Genomic DNA, 22,653 nt, shown 5'->3' on the forward strand with positions numbered 1-22,653 from the left:
GAGAATATAAGATACTGCTTAGGCTTCATTGATTAGATTAGGAATCAGTGATGGAAAATCACCAGAAAGGCCATATCGAAAAATACCACTACTGCTAATAAAAGAAAATTTAAAATGTCCCATTTTAGGTAGTTTGGTTTATGTCAAATATTTTTCTAGATCTTTTCAAACATGTGTCAGAAGTTAGAATAAATGAGACAATTCCATTGTGTGAGAGCTTCATTTAAAGATTGTTGAGGACTATGAAGTCAACTGAGCCTAAATTAACTTTGCCAGAACCAATGTCCTTCTCTAGTACTTCATCATGAAACAGAAGTAGATTTAGGTTCTTGAGATTCCTTCAGTTCTTCCCAAGCTAGAAAGGCTGCAAGTTTGGGCCCCAGTGATTTGCTGTCTGATCTCTCAGAATCACTCTATATAAGTTTGGGAGGCTCATCACCAGACTGATCAAAACAAAGTGATTAATATTTTTAGTTGTGACCATTCAGAGAGAACATATCCTGAACCTCAGAGAGAGGGGCTGCAATCTAAAAGTGTTGGGAGTATGCACATGTTGGTAAAATAGCAGATTCTTGAAGTATAGATTTTAAGCAAAGACTTTCCAGGCTGATTTCCAGTAGCTGTCTTTCCCCATATTTAAAAAAAAATCAATTAAATATTAAAATTTTAAAAGTCTATGTGTGTTCAGGGTAGTGAGATGAGTTCTAGTGAAAGGTGTTAGATGGATTGCTCTGGAGGTTGTTGTTCTTTTTGCGAGCCAAGGAAAAGCAGCTCCATAAAACAACTTTACAATACCCTTTTAACTCAGGCCCTTTGGGTACAGGCTGGCAAGACATTCCCCCAGGAGAGAGATGGTAATTCACTTATTGAACACTTCAGGTTTTCCCACCAGTTGCAAAAGAACATCAACCATGGGCCAAAGAAACAATTGATTGGGACATAAGCCATTTGCTGAGTATTCCATCTCCTCCTGTCTGTAGTTCAAGTTAGCCTATTTGGAACATTGTGACTCTCCAGGCAACAATGTAGTGTTTACACATAAATTAAATAATTCAACTCATTAAATGAAATGGAAACTTTAGGAGATAATGTAACCTAGCTCAATGGAAACCTCAATTCTCTTCTGTTTTTTTCTTTTCTTTTATTATGGTATCTTTTTTTTTAAGCCTCCTCCCTCACCCCCCACTTTAGCATTTTTTAACCAATATGGGCAGGACATTTGTAAGCACAGCCATCTAACTTTTAACCTTGCCTCCTCCCCTTCCCTCCTTTCCCCACCACCCCAACTCCATTACCCTCATTGTACATCACTGAACTATTCCAAAGCAAGGTTTTCGGGAGATGTGGTGATTTAGCTTGCCAGCTCCACGCTTCCATGTAACAATGGCACCTAGATCAAGAGAGATGAGAGCTGTCATCTGTACTCTGACTATGAAAGAATTAACTTGCAACAGGAAGAAAGACCAAGGAGTGAGGCCAGTCAGCAGTCAGGGGAAGGTGGCAATCTTTTCCTGTTATCTCACTTAATAGCAGTGACCTGCTGTTTGATTTGGCAAAAACTTCAAGCTCCTAGCACTAGCTCTCTATAATTCTAATCATGTAAGAAACGTAATCCGTGTAAGGAAACTCTTAAAGGGGTTTGAGAGAGGAAGTAGTCTGTCACAAAATTTAATTGTTCAAAGTCTTGCTAAAAGAGTTTTGAACTTGTAATCTGAAAATTTAGGATGAACTAACTCTGCCACTTAGGGCTTGTAGCAGATTGCTTAATGCCATTGAGGATCAGTTTTTTCACTTATAAAATAGGGATAAATATATTTGTTCTAGGGATAGTTCGGTGGTGCAATTACCAGGCCTAAAGTCAGGAAGACATCTTTCTGAGTTAAAATCTGACTTTAGATACTAACTAGTTATGTGACTGTGGGTAATACACTTAACTCTGTTTGCTTCAGTTTCCTCATCTATAAAATGATCTTGAAAAGGAAATGGCAAATCACTCCAGTATCTTTACCAAAAAATTCCAAATGGGGTGCTCAATTTTAAAATTCTTTAAACTTCCAACATTAGTTCGACATGACCAAATAACAACAAATACTTGTACTGCCTTTCTCATAAGATTATTGTGTCAAGGGACTTCCGGGTAAGATGGCGGAGAGGAGGCTCACAGTTGCATAAGCTCCGCGCTTTCTCTCACTATCCACTTCATTACAAGCCTCTGAATCAATGCTTGACTGAAAAAAACCCACAAATAGTTACCAAGAGAAGCCATCCTTGAGATCCGCCAAGAAAGGTCTGTCTTTACTGGAGGGCTGGGGCGGTTTTAGATCGGGCACAGGCTGAGGGCAGCGGCAGTGAGAGCACGGGAGCAGACTGGAGAGGGGGTGGAGAGTGATCGTAGCCGTTTCTGCGGGGAGAGCTTCGCTACAGGTTTGGATAATTTCCTCCGGCAGCAAGTCAACAGCCCAGCAGAAAAGCTAAAAACACCGGGGCTGAAGAATACAACCGCAAACAGCTGAAGTCTCTCAGGACCTGGCCCCCCCCCCTTCCCCCCCTCAGTGACTCAGCACGCTCTGGGATCTCAGAGCGCAGGCGCAGCACAGTCCTGCTAGTGCCTCACTGCTGCCACCTGCAGTCTGTAGAGGAAGCTCGATAACACACCCAGCCCCTCCCCCAAAGAAAGACTCCAGTTTTTTTCTGTTTTTCTTTGGTAGTTTATCTCTGATTAATAGACAGAATGAGCAAGAAGCTGAAGAGGACTTTAACCCTTGACAGCTTCTATACAGATAGAGAGCAGACTCTAAATCCTGAGGAGACTAAAAACAGGCAGTCCCCAGGTGATTCCCCAAAGGAGGAGATCGGCTGTTCCTCAGCACAGATGAACCTCATAGAAGTGATTAAAAAGGCTCTCACAAGGGAGCTAGAAGAAAAATGGGAAAAGAGTCTGGAGAAAGTTAAAGAGAGAGTGGATAAAGAAGTAAAATCCTTGAAAAATAGGATTAGTGAACTGGAAACAGAAAACAGCTCTCTAAAAAACAAAATTGGCGAAATGGAAAAAAATTCCACAGAACAAAAGAACTCAATTGGACAATTAGAAAAAGATTTTAAAAAAGTGAGTGAAGAGAATACTTCACTGAAAATCAGAATTGAACAAGTGGAATTGAATGACTCGAGGAGACAAGAAGAATCAGTCAAGCAAATCCAAAAAAATCAAACAATGGAGAAAAATGTGAAATACCTTCTGGGGAAGACAACAGACCTGGAAAACAGATCCAGGAGAGACAATCTGAGAATCATTGGACTCCCAGAAAAACATGATGAAAAAAAAGCCTGGACACTGTCTTCCAGGAAATTATCAAAGAGAACTGCCCAGAAGTCATAGGAACAGAGGAAAAAATAAACATTGAAAGGATTCATCGATCACCCACTGAAAGGGATCCTAAAATCAAAACACCAAGGAATATAGTGGCCAAATGCCAGAACCCTCAGGTGAAAGAAAAAATATTGCAAGCGGCTAGAAAAACCCAATTCAAGTATCAAGGAGCCACAATAAGGATCACCCAGGATCTGGCAGCATCCACATTAAAAGATCGAAGGGCCTGGAATATGATATTCCGAAAGGCTAAGGAACTTGGTATGCAACCAAAAATAACTTACCCAGCGAGAATGAGCATCTTTTTCCAGGGAAGAAGATGGACATTCAACGAAGTAAGCGAATTTCATCTATTTCTGATGAAAAAACCAGAACTTAACAAAAAGTTTGATCTACAAATATAGAACTCAAGAGAAATCTAAAAAGGTAAAGATTAATCTTGGGAACTATATTTTGACTATATAGATGTATAAAGAATACATGTATACCTTGTTCTAGAAATTGATGTGGAAAGGACATTGTACCAGAAAAAGGGTAAAGTGGGGGTAGTACATCTCATGAAGAGGCATAGGAAACCTATTATATCTGAGAGAAAGAATGGAGGGGGATGAATATAGTGGGTATCTTACTGCCTTCAGAATTGGCTTTAAGTGAAAAATCTTAAGACATATTCAATCTATGGTGAAACTTCTCCCATCTCATTGAAAAGTGAGAAGGGAAAAGTGGAAAGGGAAGGAATAAGCTAAGGGGAAGGGAATACGGGAACTGGGAGGGAAAGGGGTAAGATAGGGGGAGGAACTCTAAGGAGGGGGGAGGGATACTAAAAAGGGAGGGCTGTGAGAAGCAAGGGGTGCTCACAAGCTTAATACTTGGAAGGGGGGGAAAGGGGAAAGAAGGGAGGAAAGCATAAACCGGGGTTAACAAGATGGCAAGTAATACAGAATTGGTCATTCTAACCATAAACGTGAACGGGGTAAACTCCCCCATAAAGAGAAAGCGGTTAGCAGAATGGATTAAAAGCCAGAATCCTACAATATGTTGTTTACAGGAAACACACCTGAAGCGGGGAGATACATGCAGGTTAAAGGTAAAAGGTTGGAGCAAAATCTACTATGCTTCAGGTGAAGTCAAAAAAGCAGGGGTAGCCATCCTGATCTCAGATCAAGCTAAAGCAAAAATTGACCTAATTAAAAGAGATAAGGAAGGACACTATATCTTGCTAAAGGGTAGCATGGATAATGAAGCACTATCTATATTAAACATATATGCACCAAGTGGGGTAGCATCTAAATTCTTAAAAGAGAAACTAAGAGAGCTGCAAGAAGAAATAGACAGTAAAACTATAATAGTGGGAGATCTTAACCTTGCACTCTCAGAATTAGATAAATCAAACCAGAAAATAAATAAGAAAGAAGTCAAAGAGGTAAACAGAATACTAGAAAAGCTAGATATGATAGATCTCTGGAGAAAATGTAATGGAGACAGAAAGGAATACACTTTCTTTTCAGCAGTTCATGGAACCTATACAAAAATTGACCATATATTAGGACATAAAAACCTCAAACTCAAATGTAGTAAGGCAGAAATAGTAAATGCATCCTTTTCAGACCACGATGCAATGAAAATTACATTCAACAAAAAAGCAGGGGGAAGTAGACCAAAAAATAATTGGAAACTAAATAATCTCATACTAAAGAATGATTGGGTAAAACAGCAAATCATAGACATAATTAATAACTTCACCCAAGAAAACGATAATAATGAGACATCATACCAAAATGTATGGGATGCAGCCAAAGCGGTAATAAGGGGAAATTTCATATCTCTAGAGGCCTATTTGTATAAAATAGAGAAAGAGAAGGTCAATGAATTGGGTTTGCAATTAAAAATGCTAGAAAAGGAACAAATTAAAAACCCCCAGTCAAACACTAAACTTGAAATTCTAAAAGTAAAAGGTGAGATCAATAAAATTGAAAGTAAAAAAACTATTGAATTGATTAATAAAACTAAGAGTTGGTTCTATGAAAAAACCAACAAAATAGACAAACCCTTAGTAAATCTGATTAAAAAAAGGAAAGAGGAAAATCAAATTGTTAGTCTTAAAAATGAAAAGGGAGAACTCACCACTAACGAAGAGGAAATTAGAGCAATAATTAGGAGTTACTTTGCCCAACTTTATGCCAATAAATTCGACAACTTAAATGAAATAGAAAAATACCTCCAAAAATACAGCTTGCCCAAACTAACAGAGGAAGAAGTAAATATCCTAAACAGTCCCATCTCAGAAAAAGAAATAGAACAAACTATCAATCAACTCCCTAAGAAAAAATCCCCAGGACCAGATGGATTTACATGTGAATTCTACCAAACATTTAAAGAACAATTAACTCCAATGTTATATAAACTATTTGAAAAAATAGGGATTGAAGGAGTCCTACCAAACTCCTTTTATGACACAGATATGGTACTGATACCTAAACCAGGTAGGCTGAAAACAGAGAAAGAAAATTATAGACCAATCTCCCTAATGAATATTGATGCTAAAATCTTAAATAAAATATTAGCAAAAAGATTACAGAAAATTGTCACCAGGATAATACACTATGACCAAGTAGGATTTATACCAGGAATGCAGGGCTGGTTCAATATTAGGAAAACTATTAACATAATTGACTATATCAATAACCAAACAAACAAAAACCACATGATCATCTCAATAGATGCAGAAAAAGCATTTGATAAAATCCAACATCCATTCCTAATAAAAACACTTGAGAGCATAGGAATAAATGGACTTTTCCTTAAAATAGTCAGGAGCATATATTTAAAACCATCAGTAAGCATCATATGCAATGGGGAAAAACTGGAACCTTTCCCAGTAAGATCTGGAGTGAAGCAAGGTTGCCCACTATCACCATTATTATTTAATATCGTATTAGAAACACTAGCCTCGGCAATAAGAGTCGAGAAAGATATAAAAGGAATTAGAGTAGGCAATGAGGAAACCAAACTATCACTCTTTGCAGATGATATGATGGTATACCTAGAGAACCCCAGAGATTCTACCAAAAAGCTATTGGAAATAATTCATAATTTTAGCAAAGTAGCTGGCTACAAAATAAATCCCCATAAATCCTCAGCATTTTTATACATCACCAACAAAACCCAACAGCAAGAGATACAAAGAGAAATTCCATTCAGAATAACTGTTGATACCATAAAATATTTGGGAATCTATCTACCAAAGGAAAGTCAGGAATTATATGAGCAAAATTATAAAAAAGTCTCCACACAAATAAAGTCAGACTTAAATAATTGGAAAAAATATTAAGTGCTCTTGGATCGGCCGAGCGAACATAATAAAGATGACAATACTCCCTAAACTAATCTATTTATTTAGTGCTATACCAATCAGACTTCCAAGAAAATATTTTATTGATCTAGAAAAAATAACAACAAAATTCATATGGAACAATAAAAAGTCGAGAATCTCAAGGGAATTAATGAAAAAAAAATCAAATGAAGGTGGCCTAGCTGTACCTGATCTAAAATTATATTATAAAGCAGCAGTCACCAAAACCATTTGGTATTGGCTAAGAAATAGATTAGTGGATCAGTGGAAAAGGCTAGGCTCACAAGACAGAATAGTCAACTATAGCAATCTAGTGTTTGACAAACCCAAAGCCCCTAACTTCTGGGAAAAGAATTCATTATTTGATAAAAACTGCTGGGATAATTGGAAATTAGTATGGCAGAAATTAGGCATGGACCCACACTTAACACCATATACCAAGATAAGATCAAAATGGGTCTATGACCTAGGCATAAAGAACGAGACTATAAATAAATTAGAGGAACATAGAATAGTTTATCTCTCAGACTTGTGGAGGAGAAAGAAATTTGTGACCAAAGATGAACTAGAGACCATTACTGATCACAGAATAGAAAATTTCGATTACATCAAATTAAAAAGCCTTTGTACAAATAAAACTAATGCAAACAAGATTAGAAGGGAAGCGACAAACTGGGAAAACATTTTCACAGTTAAAGGTTCTGATAAAGGCCTCATTTCCAAAATATATAGAGAACTGACTCAAATTTATAAGAAATCAAGCCATTCTCCAATTGATAAATGGTCAAAGGATATGAACAGACAATTTTCAGAGGATGAGATTGAAACTATTACCACTCATATGAAAGAGTGTTCCAAATCATTATTGATCAGAGAAATGCAAATTAAGACAACTCTGAGATACCACTACACACCTGTCAGATTGGCTAAGATGACAGGAAAAAATAATGATGAATGTTGGAGGGGATGCGGGAAAACTGGGACACTAATGCATTGTTGGTGGAGTTGTGAACGAATCCAACCATTCTGGAGAGCAATCTGGAATTATGCCCAAAAAATTATCAAAATGTGCATATCCTTTGATCCAGCAGTGTTTCTATTGGGCTTATATCCCAAAGAAATACTAAAGAAGGGAAAGGGACCTGTATGTGCCAAAATGTTTGTAGCAGCCCTGTTTGTAGTGGCTAGAAACTGGAAAATGAATGGATGCCCATCAATTGGAGAATGGCTGGGTAAATTGTGGTATATGAATGTTATGGAATATTATTGTTCTGTAAGAAATGACCAGCAGGATGAATACAGAGAGGCTTGGAGAGACCTACATGAACTGATGCTAAGTGAAATGAGCAGAACCAGGAAATCATTATACACTTCGACAACGATATTGTATGAGGACATATTTTGATGGAAGTGGATTTCTTTGACAAAGAGACCTGAGTTTCAATTGATAAATGACGGACAAAAGCAGCTACACCCAAAGAAAGAACACTGGGAAACGAATGTGAACTATCTGCATTTTTGTTTCTCTTCCCGGATTATTTATACTTCTGAATCCAATTCTCCCTATGCAACAAGAGAACTGTTCGGTTCTGCAAACATATATTGTATCTAGGATATACTGCAACATATCCAACATATAAAGGACTGCTTGCCATCTAGGGGAGGGGGTGGAGGGAGGGAGGGGAAAAAAAATCGGAACAGAAATGAGTGTGAATATAATGTAATTATTAAAAAAAAAAAAAAAAAAAAAAAAAAGATTATTGTGTCAATAAAAGAATGTGCATTGACATTATTTTGTAAAATCTTTGACAACTAAATTTATTAAATAATTTTTTGGTTAAGGCTCTAAACTTCTCACCCTTCATAGATCATAGGATCAGTGATGTTGGAGCTGGAAGGAAACTTAGAGGTGGTCATCAAATGGAATCTCCTCATTGTATGGATGACCTAACCAAGTCCTAGATAATTAGGTTACCTGTCCAAGTGCAAATATACACATTTTGTGAGTGAGAGTTGCCATTTAAATCTAGGTCCTTTGCTGCTAAATCAATTGGGTGGTTTTTTATTCTGATCCATATTTTCAAAATATTTAGATTTCTCTTTCAAGCCATATGTTTTTATTTTTATTATCATTTACCAGTAGCAAGTTATTTTGAATGAGGATGAGATCAATTTGTCTTTAAAATTCTACTTTATCTCTGAATTTTAGTTTTTTCCCTGAGGAAAAAAAAATTTTTTTTTATAGAATTAACTTTTTAGAGCCAGGTGTTATATTGTAATGGAAAGGGAACTGAATGTGGAGTAAGAAGTCCTGAGTACAATTTCTTGCTCTGCCATTAACTATCTTTGTGATCTTGAACCAACCACTTCATTTCTTGGAACCCCATTTTCCTCCTCTATAAATTGAAGATAATAATATTTATGCTTTGGTTATTAAGCAGTTTCAGTGACTTTGTGATTCAATTTTGGGGTTTTTCTTGGCAGAGATACTGGAGTGGTTTGCCATTTCCTTCTCTAGCTTAATTTATAGGTGAGGAAACTGAGGCAGACAAGGTTAAGTGATTTGCCCAGCTAGTAAGTGTCTGAGACTAGATTTGAACTCATTAAAATGAATCTTCTTGATTCTAAGCCCAGTATTCTATTTCCTATGCCATCTAGATGGCCTAGTACCTGTGCTGCCTATCTTGAAAGATACTTGTGAATCTAAGCTTGTTGAAGAGAAGGGCTATTTCTTTTTTTTTTTTTTTTCTCATTATAGCTACAGTGCCTAGCAAAGGGCCTGGAATATGGTAGGTTTTCAAAAGAAGTATACTGAACTGAATTAAAGAATAAATGGAACAATATATACAAAGCACTTCATAAACTGTAAAGGCCACATATTTCTATGACATTTACTATTATGATTTAATTTAATTCCTCATTTTGTAGCTGAAGAAAATGAAGTCCAGAGAAATTAGATAAATTATTTGAAGTCAATTAAGTGGCAAGACTGGGAATGGAACCCAGATCTTCTTGATTCCTGTCTTACCAGTATATCATGATACTGTCCATATTTAGCTTTAAATTTCCAACATTAGCAACTCTCTGACTCATCAATTTCTTCTAGGCAAAAGGAGCTCTCAATGAACCTAAAAGGTCCAAATTAACACATACCGAGAGCTGGAAGCCAAAATGACAACAAAACTGAAGATTCAAATGCTAAAAGGAAGAGAGAGGGATTCAGGTTTTTTTGTTTTGTTTGTTTTTTTGACTTGGATTGTTCTAGAAAGATACCCTTGCAACCTGTCTTACTCTGATGCCATAAGTAACTGGGACTTCTCAAATATTTTAAGATAAATTCGCTGCTTTTTGTGGCTTGGGAGGAAATATTATGGAAAGCACAATGGAGTCAGAAGAACTGGGTTAAAAATTTTAGCTCTGTTATTTAATATTTGAGTGACCTTGGAAAACTCAGTCTTTCTGCATCACAGAGTCCTCTTATACAAAATCAAGGAGTTGGATAAAGTAATCTCAGGGGTCTCTTGCAGCTCTCTATCTAATGATTTTTCTCCTTTCTGGAATAAAAAATTCTTAAGATGCCTTGACATTTAGTATGGGGATGGAGTTTTATAATTGTTTTAATAATGCAGAAGCAAGAATATTATTGATAATCTATCCCCTAATCACTCTCCCATTTGATTGTGAGCAAAAGCAAAAAGAAAAAAGAGAAAATACTATGTTGAGCCAGACAATTGTATATATGTGTATATGTGTGTATTTTTTCCTTTTCTCCCCTCCTACTATCCTTCTACTCCCAACAATTCTAGAAGATCACCCTCTCATTTTTATATATAGAAGCAGCTTTTGTTTTCTTTATAATAAGAAAATAGGCACTGTAGTATCTTGGGAGGACTACTGGATGTGGCATTAGGAGACTAGGAATTCTAGCTCAGCCAAAACTAGTGTAGTAAGTACAGTAAGAACTAGTATAATGTTGGATAAATTACTTCAAAGACCCACATATATATATATATATATATATATATATATATATATATATATATATATATATATATATACATATATATATGTTATACCTTGGATTTGGAGTCTAGCTGACTTTGAATTTTAGTGGGATCTTTATTAAGGCAGACAATATGGGGTAACATGGAAAGAGACTTGGATTTAGGAAGACCTTCCTCAGACACAAACTAGCTATGAGAACACTTAATTTTCTATGCCTCAGTTTCCTTACTTCTTAAATTCATGGGATAGGAATCGATAGCCTCTAAGAAACCTTCTAGTCCTCAATCTATAATTCCAGGATCTTCCTCAAACTTGGTCTCTTCCTTTGAAAATGAGAGATAACACTCTTATTTCTTGTTCTAAGACTGCAAAAGAAGACATTCAGATTCAGAAGCATTATGGATTGTTTTGGGCCCCTGAGGTCAGCACTTAAATAATGGTGCAGTGTTTTAGTAGACATCTAAGACAATCCTGACAACAACCACAGCTTATGAGACTTCAGTGCCAAGTTATGCAGCTAGATAGATTACATACTTTTAAGTGTACACATCTCTTGCTGGTATATCTTGCATATGAACACGTTTTCAACAAGCTTTTCTGTTTAGAGGCACTGGGGGTAAATTTAAATTCCCAAATTAACACCAAGTCTCTCCACATACTGTGGATTAAAAACAAATCCTCCCCCCATATCCCACTGAAGACTAAAAATAAAACCCAGTGGTTGACTCATGTCCCCACTGCGGTTAACATAACCAGGTGGGTGTGAATCACTGATTAGGATGATGTAACTTGCTTTAGTGTACTAAGAGAGAAGGACAGCACAAAGTTTGCAGTTGGCCCTTCCCAGTGTTATTTGCTTGGGGAGTTACTTCAAGGTCACTCAGTACCCATTAGTAATCTCTTAACTCCCTAGAATGCCAACTGGGTAAGTGGGAGTTCTGCAATAATTTTGCAGAACGGATTCAATGGAGAAATACTTAAATGACAAGCTTGAAAGTTCAGTCAGCAGCTGATAGGTACTAAATAGTGTAGTTAAGTTAGATTTCTAGAAAATGGAACTTAATTTAAATTATATATACATATACATGTATATATAGAGATATATAGATATTTGTGTATATATAATTTATGTCTATTTATATCTTTTTGTTTTGCATGGCGTGAGACAGTGATCTTTCCAGCCAGATTACTAGAGCATGTAGAGGTCTAACTAATTTTCCCTTCCACCAGAAAGTCTGTGGTGCTATTTTCTACAATTGAGGCAAAGTTTAAAAGCTTTTCAAGGTTAAAATCTTGGTTTAAGTTTGGAAAAGATCTCTGAGCTTACTCAGTTCAATTCCTGTTCTTATTCAGGATTCCCCTCTATGTCATCTCTGATGGTTGGTTATCTAGCCTCTGCTTGAAGACCTAATGTCTCAGGAAACTCACTACCTTATGAGATTGTTGGTTCTATTTTTGGATGGCTCTAATTGTTAATAGATCTGTTTCTCTATCATTTCTATCCATTGATCTTAGTTTAGGGGTTCTTAATCTGGATCTGTGAATTAAAAAAAAAATATTTTGATCATTTTATTTCAATGTAACTGTTTTCCTTTGTAATCAATGTATTTTATTTTATACATTTAAAAATTTAAGGATCTAGATGTCGGCTAAGGTAGGCAAGAGCATTGGACTTAGTCAACATAACTAAGTTCAAGTTCTGCTTCAGATATTTACCAGAATATGGTAATATTTTTTGTGGTTTTGTGTAATTTCTCAATTATAAAATGGAAATAATAAAAACACCTCCCTCTTAGCATTATTGTGAGGATCAAATGAAATATGTACAGTACTTTGTAAACCTTAAAATGCTATATAAACGCTTATTATTACTATGACTATTTTAATGAAGAGTTTGCAGGCTTTACTACACTGACATAAAATGTCTAAGATACAAAAAAAAAAAAACTTTAAGAATTCTTTCCTAGTTCTAACTCTTGGGGATAAGCATAATATCTAATCACCATTCTGCATCTCAATCCTTCAAATGTGTAAAGAAAGCTGTCATGTCTTTCTTCTTTTCCCCAAGTCTTTCTCTTTTTCAGATTCTACATTCATATCAGTCAATGTGGATATGACATTTTCTTTCAAGTCTCCTCATTGCCACAATCAGCTTTGGATGTGTTCTAGCTTGCTAATGTTGCTCCTGATTGAACAAAATATTCCCGATGTCATCTAATACAGAACAGTTGGGGTACAATATATCTATCAATGCACTCTCAGCTTGCATTAGATTTTTGTTGTTTTGGCTATTACAACACATTGCTAACTCATATCAAACTTGTATTCCATGAAAATCCCTGGTCTTTTTTCAGTGAAAAAAAGATGTCTATTCATATATGCTAATATTTAATTATACACTAGATATATTTCTCATAACTATTTATTATAAAATTGTTTTTTCAATAAACTGGTTTGTAATTAATTTTTAGAGTCCTGGCTTTTAGAATATATATAATCATTTTTGGGACTTTATATCTCTTAACTGGGTTTGGTGGAGTGGAGAGAGAAAGTGGAACATCAGAATCAGACTTCCATTAAGGTGATCACTTTTGTAGGACCTGTAAATACAACTCAGGTTGGAACAACATGGAATATGAGCTAACAAGGTCTCAATTTCGTTGAAAAAAGGATTGTTTTTCAGGGAGCCAGAGTCCAGTGATTCCTAATCAAAAATGAATAAGCAAATGTTGATCAATAGTCTTGCAAGGCACAGAGAAGCAAGTTATTGATCTTGTTACACACTAGGCCAGCCAGCTGCTTGTGAAGCAGGTAAATAAGCAATGATGGTGGGTGACTGTTCCCTTGCCTGGTATTGGTGCAGTGCTGGATACAGTCACAATTCAATGGTTGAGATGCTTGAAATGAAATGCTTGTCTATATGGTTTGCAAGCGAGGAGATTTTCAAGGTGCACCAGGCATTTGAATTCTTTGCCCTTTCTTCATAAGAGAAAAAATGGTTAGTAGTCCCACTTGTGGTCCAGCCATGGGAGCTAAGCAAGACAGTGGGCAGACTTTTGGCTGATGCTGTCAAATGAGGGAAGGAAACAGAACTTACCCTCACTCCCATGAACCTGTCTCTGAGAACGATCCACGAGAGCAAGAACACAAAGGCTTTGTTGCAGCAGAACAACACGGAGACATCTGTAGTATTTATTTTCTTTATTGCATGTAAGTATAGGTAGTTTGTGAGTGTCCAAAGAACGCCAAAGGGAGCTGCCTTGGTAAAAAACACCTTCACTGTCAAGCCATTATCTCCAAAAAATCGACAGCATTCTCTAAAACAATGGGAGAGAGGCAGAAAGTTATTACATGTCTGGATTGGAAACCAACACTCCTCTATCCCCACTCTCATTTTCTTCTTTTCCATAGATGATACCTTCTTCTTTAAGCTGGTTGACCTACTATGTCAGTCCTTGGCAAATTACTGTCACATTAACATGCTTGAGTCAATGGTTATTATTTTTTTCTATTCACAGAGAGCCTTGAATATATAGTTTAAATAGAAGTAAATCATATAATGTTGTGGCTGCAGAGGGGTGCCCTTAGGGATCATTAAGCTCAACTCCTCATTTACCCATGAAGAAACTGAGAGTGACTTTGATCAGGGCATATAGCTAGTATGTGGCAAAATTAAAACCCAAAGCTGGATTTTCTTACCATCCAGTGCACCTTCCAATGTATTACTTTAAATGCTGGAATTATCTGAACAGATTGCCCAAGTCATAACAACATCATCATCAATAATAACAGTAATGGTAATAAGAAATATTAACATTGTGCCTCAAAGTTTACAAACTGGTTTACATATATATTTTACATTGTATTTACATATTATATTATACATTACATATATGTTTTTGATAGGCTATAGTGAATAGAATACTGAATCTGAAGTTAGGAAGACCTGAGTTTAAATATGACTTTAGATACTTACTAGCTATGTCTTCCTTGGCAAGTCACAACCTCTGACTACCTCAGTTTCCTTATCTGTGAAATGGTAATGATAAATCTATCATCCAGGGTTGTTGTGAGAATCAAATGAGATAACATATATAAAGTCCTTGCAAACTTTAATGAGCTATGTAAATGCTATTATTAATTATTATTAATTTCTTACTTGAATCTTATAACCCTATGATGAAGATACTATTATTATTCACGTTTTACAGAAGAAGAAACTGAAGCACATAGAGCTCAAATAATATACCCAAGGTCATACAAGAAATACGTGCCTGAGGCTGATAGAGATGTCAGATACAAGTTCAGTATGTAATCAATTATTTTATTTTGTTTCTAATGAAAGAGGTAATGTGGCCAGAAATGGTAGTGCTTGAGTAGTTAGCAAAATGCTTTTCTTTTCATGAGGGATTTTTGCATCTGATTCCTTTTTGAAACCATATCTCTCTGGAGTGTTTATCTTATAGAAACTTGCCTTGTGACTATGTGAGGGTGTGTCTCATGGAATTCTGTTATATTTGGTGAAATTTACATATAAGTTTTGTTGCAATGTGGCTGCTCCCATGTCCATGGGCCATTAGCAAGAAGACAGATATCTCAGAGGATGTCTTTCCATACCTTCATCACCATCATAACAAATGTTTGAAGAGCAAGGTTTAGAAATAAATGTTATGAAAACAGAATGGAAGAAGAGAGTGATATAAGTGGGTGTTAGAGTTCCATTTTATAGAGAAGAATTATTTAAGTTTGGGAAAACGAAAACTCATGATGTTAGAAAGCAAACTTCCATGGCCAGGAGGAGCACTTTTGCAACAGAGCATGATGATATTAGCTATAATAAAAACATAGTAGGGAAAGGCATGACCAGGAGAAAATAGCTATTTTGATTTGCCTTTGGGGAAATTAGGATTATGGGTTTTTAATTTTTTAGTTTTTTGGGTTTTTTGATGGGAAGAGGAAGGAACACAGGAGTATGTTAGAATGTTCATTTACCAGGATAATGGTACAGGCTCACAAATGGTCAGAAGTTTAGCTATATGTTGCTGATTGACTGAGGGATAGCAAAAGATAGCAGTTTAAGAGCTTTTCGGGACATTTAATTTAATTGCTATATTGCAGAAGAACAGATAAATGAAGAGGGCACAGGAAGAACCATTCCTAGAGCAGAACAAACATACTCAGGAGCTGAGTGTGGCTCAAGATATTATGTAAGAATGTGGTAAAGTGGAACATGGAAACATGAGTCAAAACCAAAGCCTTTGGGAACTCAGTTGGTGTCAAACAAATCTTTGTAGCTGCTGTCAATCTAAAATGCCATCTGCCTCCCTGCGTTACTAAACTATGGGTAACTGAGAGCAGAAACACAAAATGCACTAAACTAACACGAGGAAGAGTCTAAGGTTTTATTAAGCTACACATTGTGTGATATATTTTAATCAATATTTCCAAATTATTCCAAATTACTAGATTCCACCTGATCACTCACATGTTCAAGGTCCTTCATTACTGGACAAAAAGCACTTTAACCACTGTTAACTCATTTGATGCTTACAATGAGATACAGCAGCATAGGTGTCATCCTCATTTTGCAGATGGAAAAAATAACTTTGAGAGACTAAATGACTCTTGGAAGCTAGTAAATGACAGATTCATCTAGTTCAGGGATATTTCCACTATACTGTGCTCAAATTATTTGCCATGACCTCCTAACTGGTCTTTTTGCATCAAATCTTTCCCTAATTGTGGAACATAGGATAGAATTCTATGTTTGGCGTTGGGAAGTTCTAAGTTCAAATTTGGCTTCAGATATTTTTAGCTATGTCACCATGGACAAGTTATTTAACCTATCTGGCTCATTTTCCTCAAGTACAAAATGGGAATAAAATAGCACCTATCTCCTAAAATTGTTGTGAAGGTTAAATGAGAAAATATTTTTACTGTGCCTGATACAGAGAAGTTGCTTAATAAATGTTTATTTCATTTGTTCCTTCTTTCCTATTCTAGTTCATCTTCAAATCAATCAATAAGCATTTATTTGGACCTACTATGTGCCAGGAAGGGCACATAGATGGTGAAGTAGATAAGAGTGTTGGTCCTGAAACCAGAAGACTAGTTGTCCTGAGTTCAAATCTAGTCTTTGATATTTGTTACTGTGTGAGCTTGGGCAAGTCAGTTAACCCTATTTGCCTTAGTTTTCTCATCTATAAAATGACCTGGAGAAGGACATGGAAAACTAATCCAATATCTTTGCCATGAAAACCCATATGGGGTCACAAAGAATTGGACACAACTGAAATGGCTTAACAACAAAACAACAATGTGCCAGGCACATTGGGCATACAAAAGGAGGAAGAAGACAGTCCTTTCCCTCAAGGAGTTCACAATCTTTTTAAAATGTATATTTATTCATTTTTTTGAACTTAAATACTAAGACACAAAAAAGGGGAACATTTCCATGGATATAGAAAAAAAAAAAGAATTCAATATAGAGCCATATATTTCCATTTCACACTGTTTATTTATTTATTTTGGAAAAACGATGTAATAAATACTAGAAATCATTTTCAAAACTATGCTGCTTTTCTGTGCTTCCTTCCAAGTTTTCTTTTGTTCTCTGTGTACTTTTTTTCTCCCTCCCTCCTTACCCTACCCTAAAGAAAGGTTACCATTAGACAATAATGTGTGTGTGTGTGTGTGTGTGTGTGTGTGTGTGTGTGTGTTTCTACTGATTTATCGTTCTTTCTCTGGACATGAATAGTATTTTCCTTCATAGGTTCTTTGTAATTTGAATATGTATAATACTCAAAATAACTTAGCTGTCCAAAGTTGTTCTTAGAACAATATTGCTGTTACTGTGCACAAGATTCACTTGGTTCTGCTTATTTCACTCCTCATTATTTTATATAAGGCTTTCTATGTTTTTTCCTAAAATCAACCCGCTCATCATTTCTTATAGCACAATAATATTCCATCACAACACAATCTAATGTAATCAATCTTTCATACTTCTGCCAAAGTGATTTTTCTTAAGGGTAGATCTTGACAGTGATCATGATACTTTCCAATTCAGTAAATTCCTTTCTTAACTTGCCCCTAACTTCATTTTCTAGCCTTGATGTGCTTTACACTTTGCTTTGTTTTTCCATCTAGCCAAACTGGGCTTCTTTTGGTTCCTCATCCATAATGTTCCATTTCCTGTTTCATGTCACATGCCTGCAATGCAGTCCTTTCTTGCTCCTCTGTTTTTACTTTTTTAAAGATATGCCTCAAGAACTATCTTCTCCATGAAGTCCATCAGTCTCATGTCCTAGCCTATCTCAGTGATACTCATGAGGTCTAATTAACTTCCTTGCATTAAGAACTATATAGTCAATTTAGCTTAATATCAAGTTCATTTGTATATGGTCATCAAAGGCTTTATATATTTTGATTGCCTTCTTTCTTGGATCTTACATCTTATGAATTATTGGGTTCCTACACTGCTCTTCTTCCTGTATTATATCTTAAGCTGGTATATCTGACTTAATGGTCATTTCTGATTTGATTGGAAACTTACATATTGTTGTTTCAAATAATAGTTTTTCATTTTTCCAAATACATGCAAAGATAGTTCTCAACATTTATCTTTGCAAAACCTTGTGTTCCAAATTTTTCTTCCTCCCTTCCTCCTTCCCCTTCCCCTAGACAGCAAGCAATCCAATACAGATTAAACATGTGCAATTTTTCTAAACATTTTCCATATTCATGCTATGTAAAAAAAAATCAGATCAAAAGGGAAAAAAGAAAACACGAGAAAGAAAAAAACAAACAAGAAAACAAACAACAACAATAAATAATTTCGAGAGATGAATTGTGGAAATTAATAAGTGACAGAGTAAGAACTTAAACTCATCCAGTTCAGGTATATTTCTGTAGTTCTCTCTCTGGATGTGGATGGCGCTTTTCATTACAAATCAATTGGAATTGCCTTGAATCACCCCATTGTTGAAAAGTCAAGTCCATCACAGTTGATTATCATATAATCTTGTTGTTGCTATGTACAATGTTCTCTTAATTCTACTCACTTCACTTAGAATCAGTTCATATAAGCCTTTTCAGGTTTTTCTAAAATAAGCCTGCTTGTCATTTCACAAAGAACAATGATATTCGCATACCATAACTTATTCAGCCATTGCCCAACTGATGGACATCTACATCTATTTCCTTGCCATTAAAAAAGGGGCTGTTACAAATATTTTGCACATGTGGGTCCTTTTCCCTTTTTTATGACCTTTTTGGGATACAGACCCAATAGAGACACTGCTGGATCAAAGGGTATCCACAGTTCATCAAACTTTTGAGCATAGTTTCAACTTGCTCTCCAGAATTGTTGGTTCAGTTCACAAATCTACCAACAACGTATAAATGTCCCAGTTTTCCTATATCCTCTCTAGTATTTATTATTATCTTTTGTTGTCATCTTAGCCAATCTGAGAGGTATGAAGTGGTACTTCAGAGTTTATACACTGGTTCAATGCACTTTATCTGTAGTCCAGATATATCCACAGATCTGGTTTTGAAATCCAAATCTTATTCTAAGATACAATCTTTTCTTTCTTTTTTTCTTTAAGTTGTGTTTGCCTAATAACTGCTAGATGGCACAGTGGATAAAGTTCTGGGTCTGGAATAAAGAAAGATCCACGTTCAAATCTGGACTCATATACTTATTAACTATGTGATCTAAGGAAGTCACTTAACCTTCTTAAGTTTCCTCATCTGTAAAATGAGCTGGAGAAAAAAAATGGCAAACCATTTTAGTATCTTTGTCAAGAAAACCCCAAATGTTATCATGGAGAATTGAATGCAACTGAATGACAATAACAACCATAGGAAAAATTATTCCATATCTCTAGTGATAAAAGAAATGTAAATGAAGACAACTCTGTAGTTTTATCTCACACTCTGCAGAGTGGCAAACTTGACAAAAGATGGGAGTGTCAATATTTAAAGAACGGTAGAAAGGCAGGTACACTTCTGGTGAAACTATAAATCATTTTCAAATTCGGATTCCTATTCCTTTACTCCCAATACTGTTACTAGCCATATTTCTTTAGTTCAAAGAAAGAAAAGAAAAGTACAATATATATCAAAATCTTTAGAGCAGCACTTTTTTAATAGTAGAAAAGAATTGGAGACAAAGTTGATGTTCATCAATTGGTGCTAAAGAATGCTAAAGAAATTGTGGTACCTGAATATAATGGAATATTAATAAGTTGTAAAGAAATGTCAGATATGAAGAATATAGGAGTATGGGAAGACAGATGAACTTGTGTACAGTGAAATGGGAAGATCCAAAAAAGCTACCTATATGTATGTACATATATATGAACAAATGCACACATATACACAAAACATATATATGTATAATGACTAAAATCATATAAATGGAAAAGAACAGCAATGAAAACAATAAAACTTTAAATTGTAGTTTGGCCCCCAAAGGAAAAAAAAAACCCATGAGAATGCTCCTCTCTTTTTTCTCTGCAGATCTGGGGACTATGGAAGTGGGACATAGTATACATTGGCAGAGAACCTATGATATATCTGTTAGCTTTACCAGTTTGGCTCCCCACCTCCCTTATTTTTATTTTTTATTCTTTATTATAAGGGATGACTCTTTTGATGTATATGTCTATGAGTTTATGAAGATATATTGGTAAGTGAAATTGGCAAATGAATTGGTAAATATGAAGGTAAATATTGGTAATTGGTAAAAGATGATGGAAAAACAAAAGATTTCAATTTATTTTTTTTAAATCCAGCAGACAGCAGTTTTCTTCTAGTATGGCATTGTGAGAATGCTACTAAGGTTCAGAGACAGAAGATCCAAGTTTAAGTTCTCATTCTAAAACCTTCCTAGTTGTGTGATTCCTAGGAAGAGAGTTAATTATTTAGTTTCCTTCTCTATATAGTAAACTAAGAAGAGCTAAGAATCAGGGTTCATATCCTGTCTCTAATTCATATTTCCTGCATCACTTTTTAGGTCAGTATAGAATAAATAATTTGCTAGTTTCCTAATCTCTCAAGTGATAAGATTAGATCAGATGACTTCTGAGGTCTTTTCTAGATCTAAATTTATGATATAATCTTTTGATTCTACTTGCATTTATTACTTTGCATTTACAACCTAGAGTAGTTGGAAAGAAAGGAATTTATTAAATTTCAAGTACTATGTAAATAAATTATTATTATTCATTGTTGTTGTTCAGTTGTTTCAATCATGTCCAATTATTTGTGACCCATTTGGGATTTTCTTGGCAGAGATATTGGAGTAGTTTGCTATTTCCTTTTCCGACTCATTTTACAAATGAAGAAACAGAGGCAAATAGAGTTAAATGACTTGCCCAGGATCACAAAGCTAGTAAGTGTCTGAGACCAGATTTGACCTCAGGAAGAGGAGTCTTCCTGATTCCAAGTCCAATGTTCTATCTACCTAGCTGCATTTTTTTATTATTATCATTCCAAATCTTCCTTTTTCTTCTGAAAACTTTTTCACATAAATTTCTAGTAGGAAAGAAAATATCACTGGCTTATATAAGGACTTCCATTTTGTATCCTTGATTCTGTAATCCCTAGAGAGGTTTTCTCAGCCCTCCTAGAAGTAGCATTTGTTCCTAGACATTAGTCACCAGAAGTAAATACTGTTTGTCAGTCTTGGAGGCTGTCATATCCTGATATAGAGCTTGGGAAGATAGCCTATTTCTTGATTATTCTGATTTGAATGACATATGGTTGTTTTGCTTCTCTCAGCAGTGAGCTGCCTTCCCATAGATTTGTCTCTCTCTCCCTCTCTCTGTCTCTCTCTCTGTCTCTCTCTCTCTCTCTCTCTCTCTCTCTCTCTCTCTCTCTCTCTCTCTCTTTTTGAGATTAGCATTCTGCTGACAGATTATCATCATCCTTCATATGGCATCATCAAATCCCTTTTGGCCACTGAGTCAGCTAAGAAGATGACTAAAGATAAGATTACCTAGCTTTTCATTGGAACCACTAAGGATAACAAACATCAGATCAAATAGTCTGACATAAAAGTCGTATAAAACTTCTGTGACCAAGGTTAACATACCAATGTTTCCTCAAAAAGAGAAGAAAGCCTGCATTGACTTGTACCAGACTTTAGTGCTTTAGATGGTTCAAAAAATGGAATTATCAAATCTCTGTTCATATAGCCCATTTCACAAACATATATTTCCTGCTTCATATTAGGGGCAGGAATGGGAATAGGGTGCAAGCTTCAATATGTCTACTGCTTTATCATTGGATTTTAGTCAACATCCTCTGTCACCATAGGGCCCATGGTATTTTTGAGAAACCTTTGCTTCCAAGGGACTCAGAAGGTAGCTGATCGAGGAAAAGCTAATTTACAAAGTTTTGAAAAATTGAAAAACTTGTCTGTCTAATAATTATCCCCAGATAATAGAGGGGGATCTGCAAAAACTATTTACTATAATTACCTTTTGTCCATAGGAAAATTGATTGTATTTTCTAAGGAGGAGGTATGAAGAAATGATAGACACTTACCTAAGTAAACATGGAGCAAAAGTTCAAGTGTTGTATATTTTCTGAATCAATTACAGGCACTGAACAGAGTTAACTCTCCTTTCCCCCTAAAACTTCTAGAGAGATTTCTGATAAACAGATTCAATCCATGGAGATGATAAACTGATTTTTTTTTTTGCCAGCTTGAATAGAGAAAACAAGTATATAATTATCTCAATGGTCAGTCCATTTCACCTACTAGTTCAGGTATAGGAGCAGAGAGAGTTCCATAGTCAAGGAAACTATGGAATTGGAGTGATTTAAATGATAAAGTGGATAGAGTGTTAGACCAAAAGTCAGGATTCTAAATGCAGTCTCAGACACTTGATAACTATGTTAATATTGGGCAGATTTT

The 22,653-nt window shown here is 35.6% G+C and overlaps 1 protein-coding gene across 2 annotated transcripts in view; it reads right to left on the reverse strand.

Moving 5' to 3' along the window:
- Positions 1-22,653, reverse strand: part of SLC35F3 (solute carrier family 35 member F3) — a 520,309-nt gene that overhangs the window by 20,573 nt on the left and 477,083 nt on the right. For both annotated transcript variants that reach the window (XM_051993588.1, XM_051993589.1), the window contains one exon: positions 13,822-14,041. In XM_051993588.1, coding sequence (XP_051849548.1) covers positions 13,822-14,041 — 220 coding nt within the window. The remainder of the gene's footprint in view (positions 1-13,821; positions 14,042-22,653) is intronic.

Source organism: Antechinus flavipes, chromosome 4 (assembly GCF_016432865.1).
Source record: "Antechinus flavipes isolate AdamAnt ecotype Samford, QLD, Australia chromosome 4, AdamAnt_v2, whole genome shotgun sequence".
NCBI lineage: Eukaryota > Metazoa > Chordata > Mammalia > Dasyuromorphia > Dasyuridae > Antechinus > Antechinus flavipes.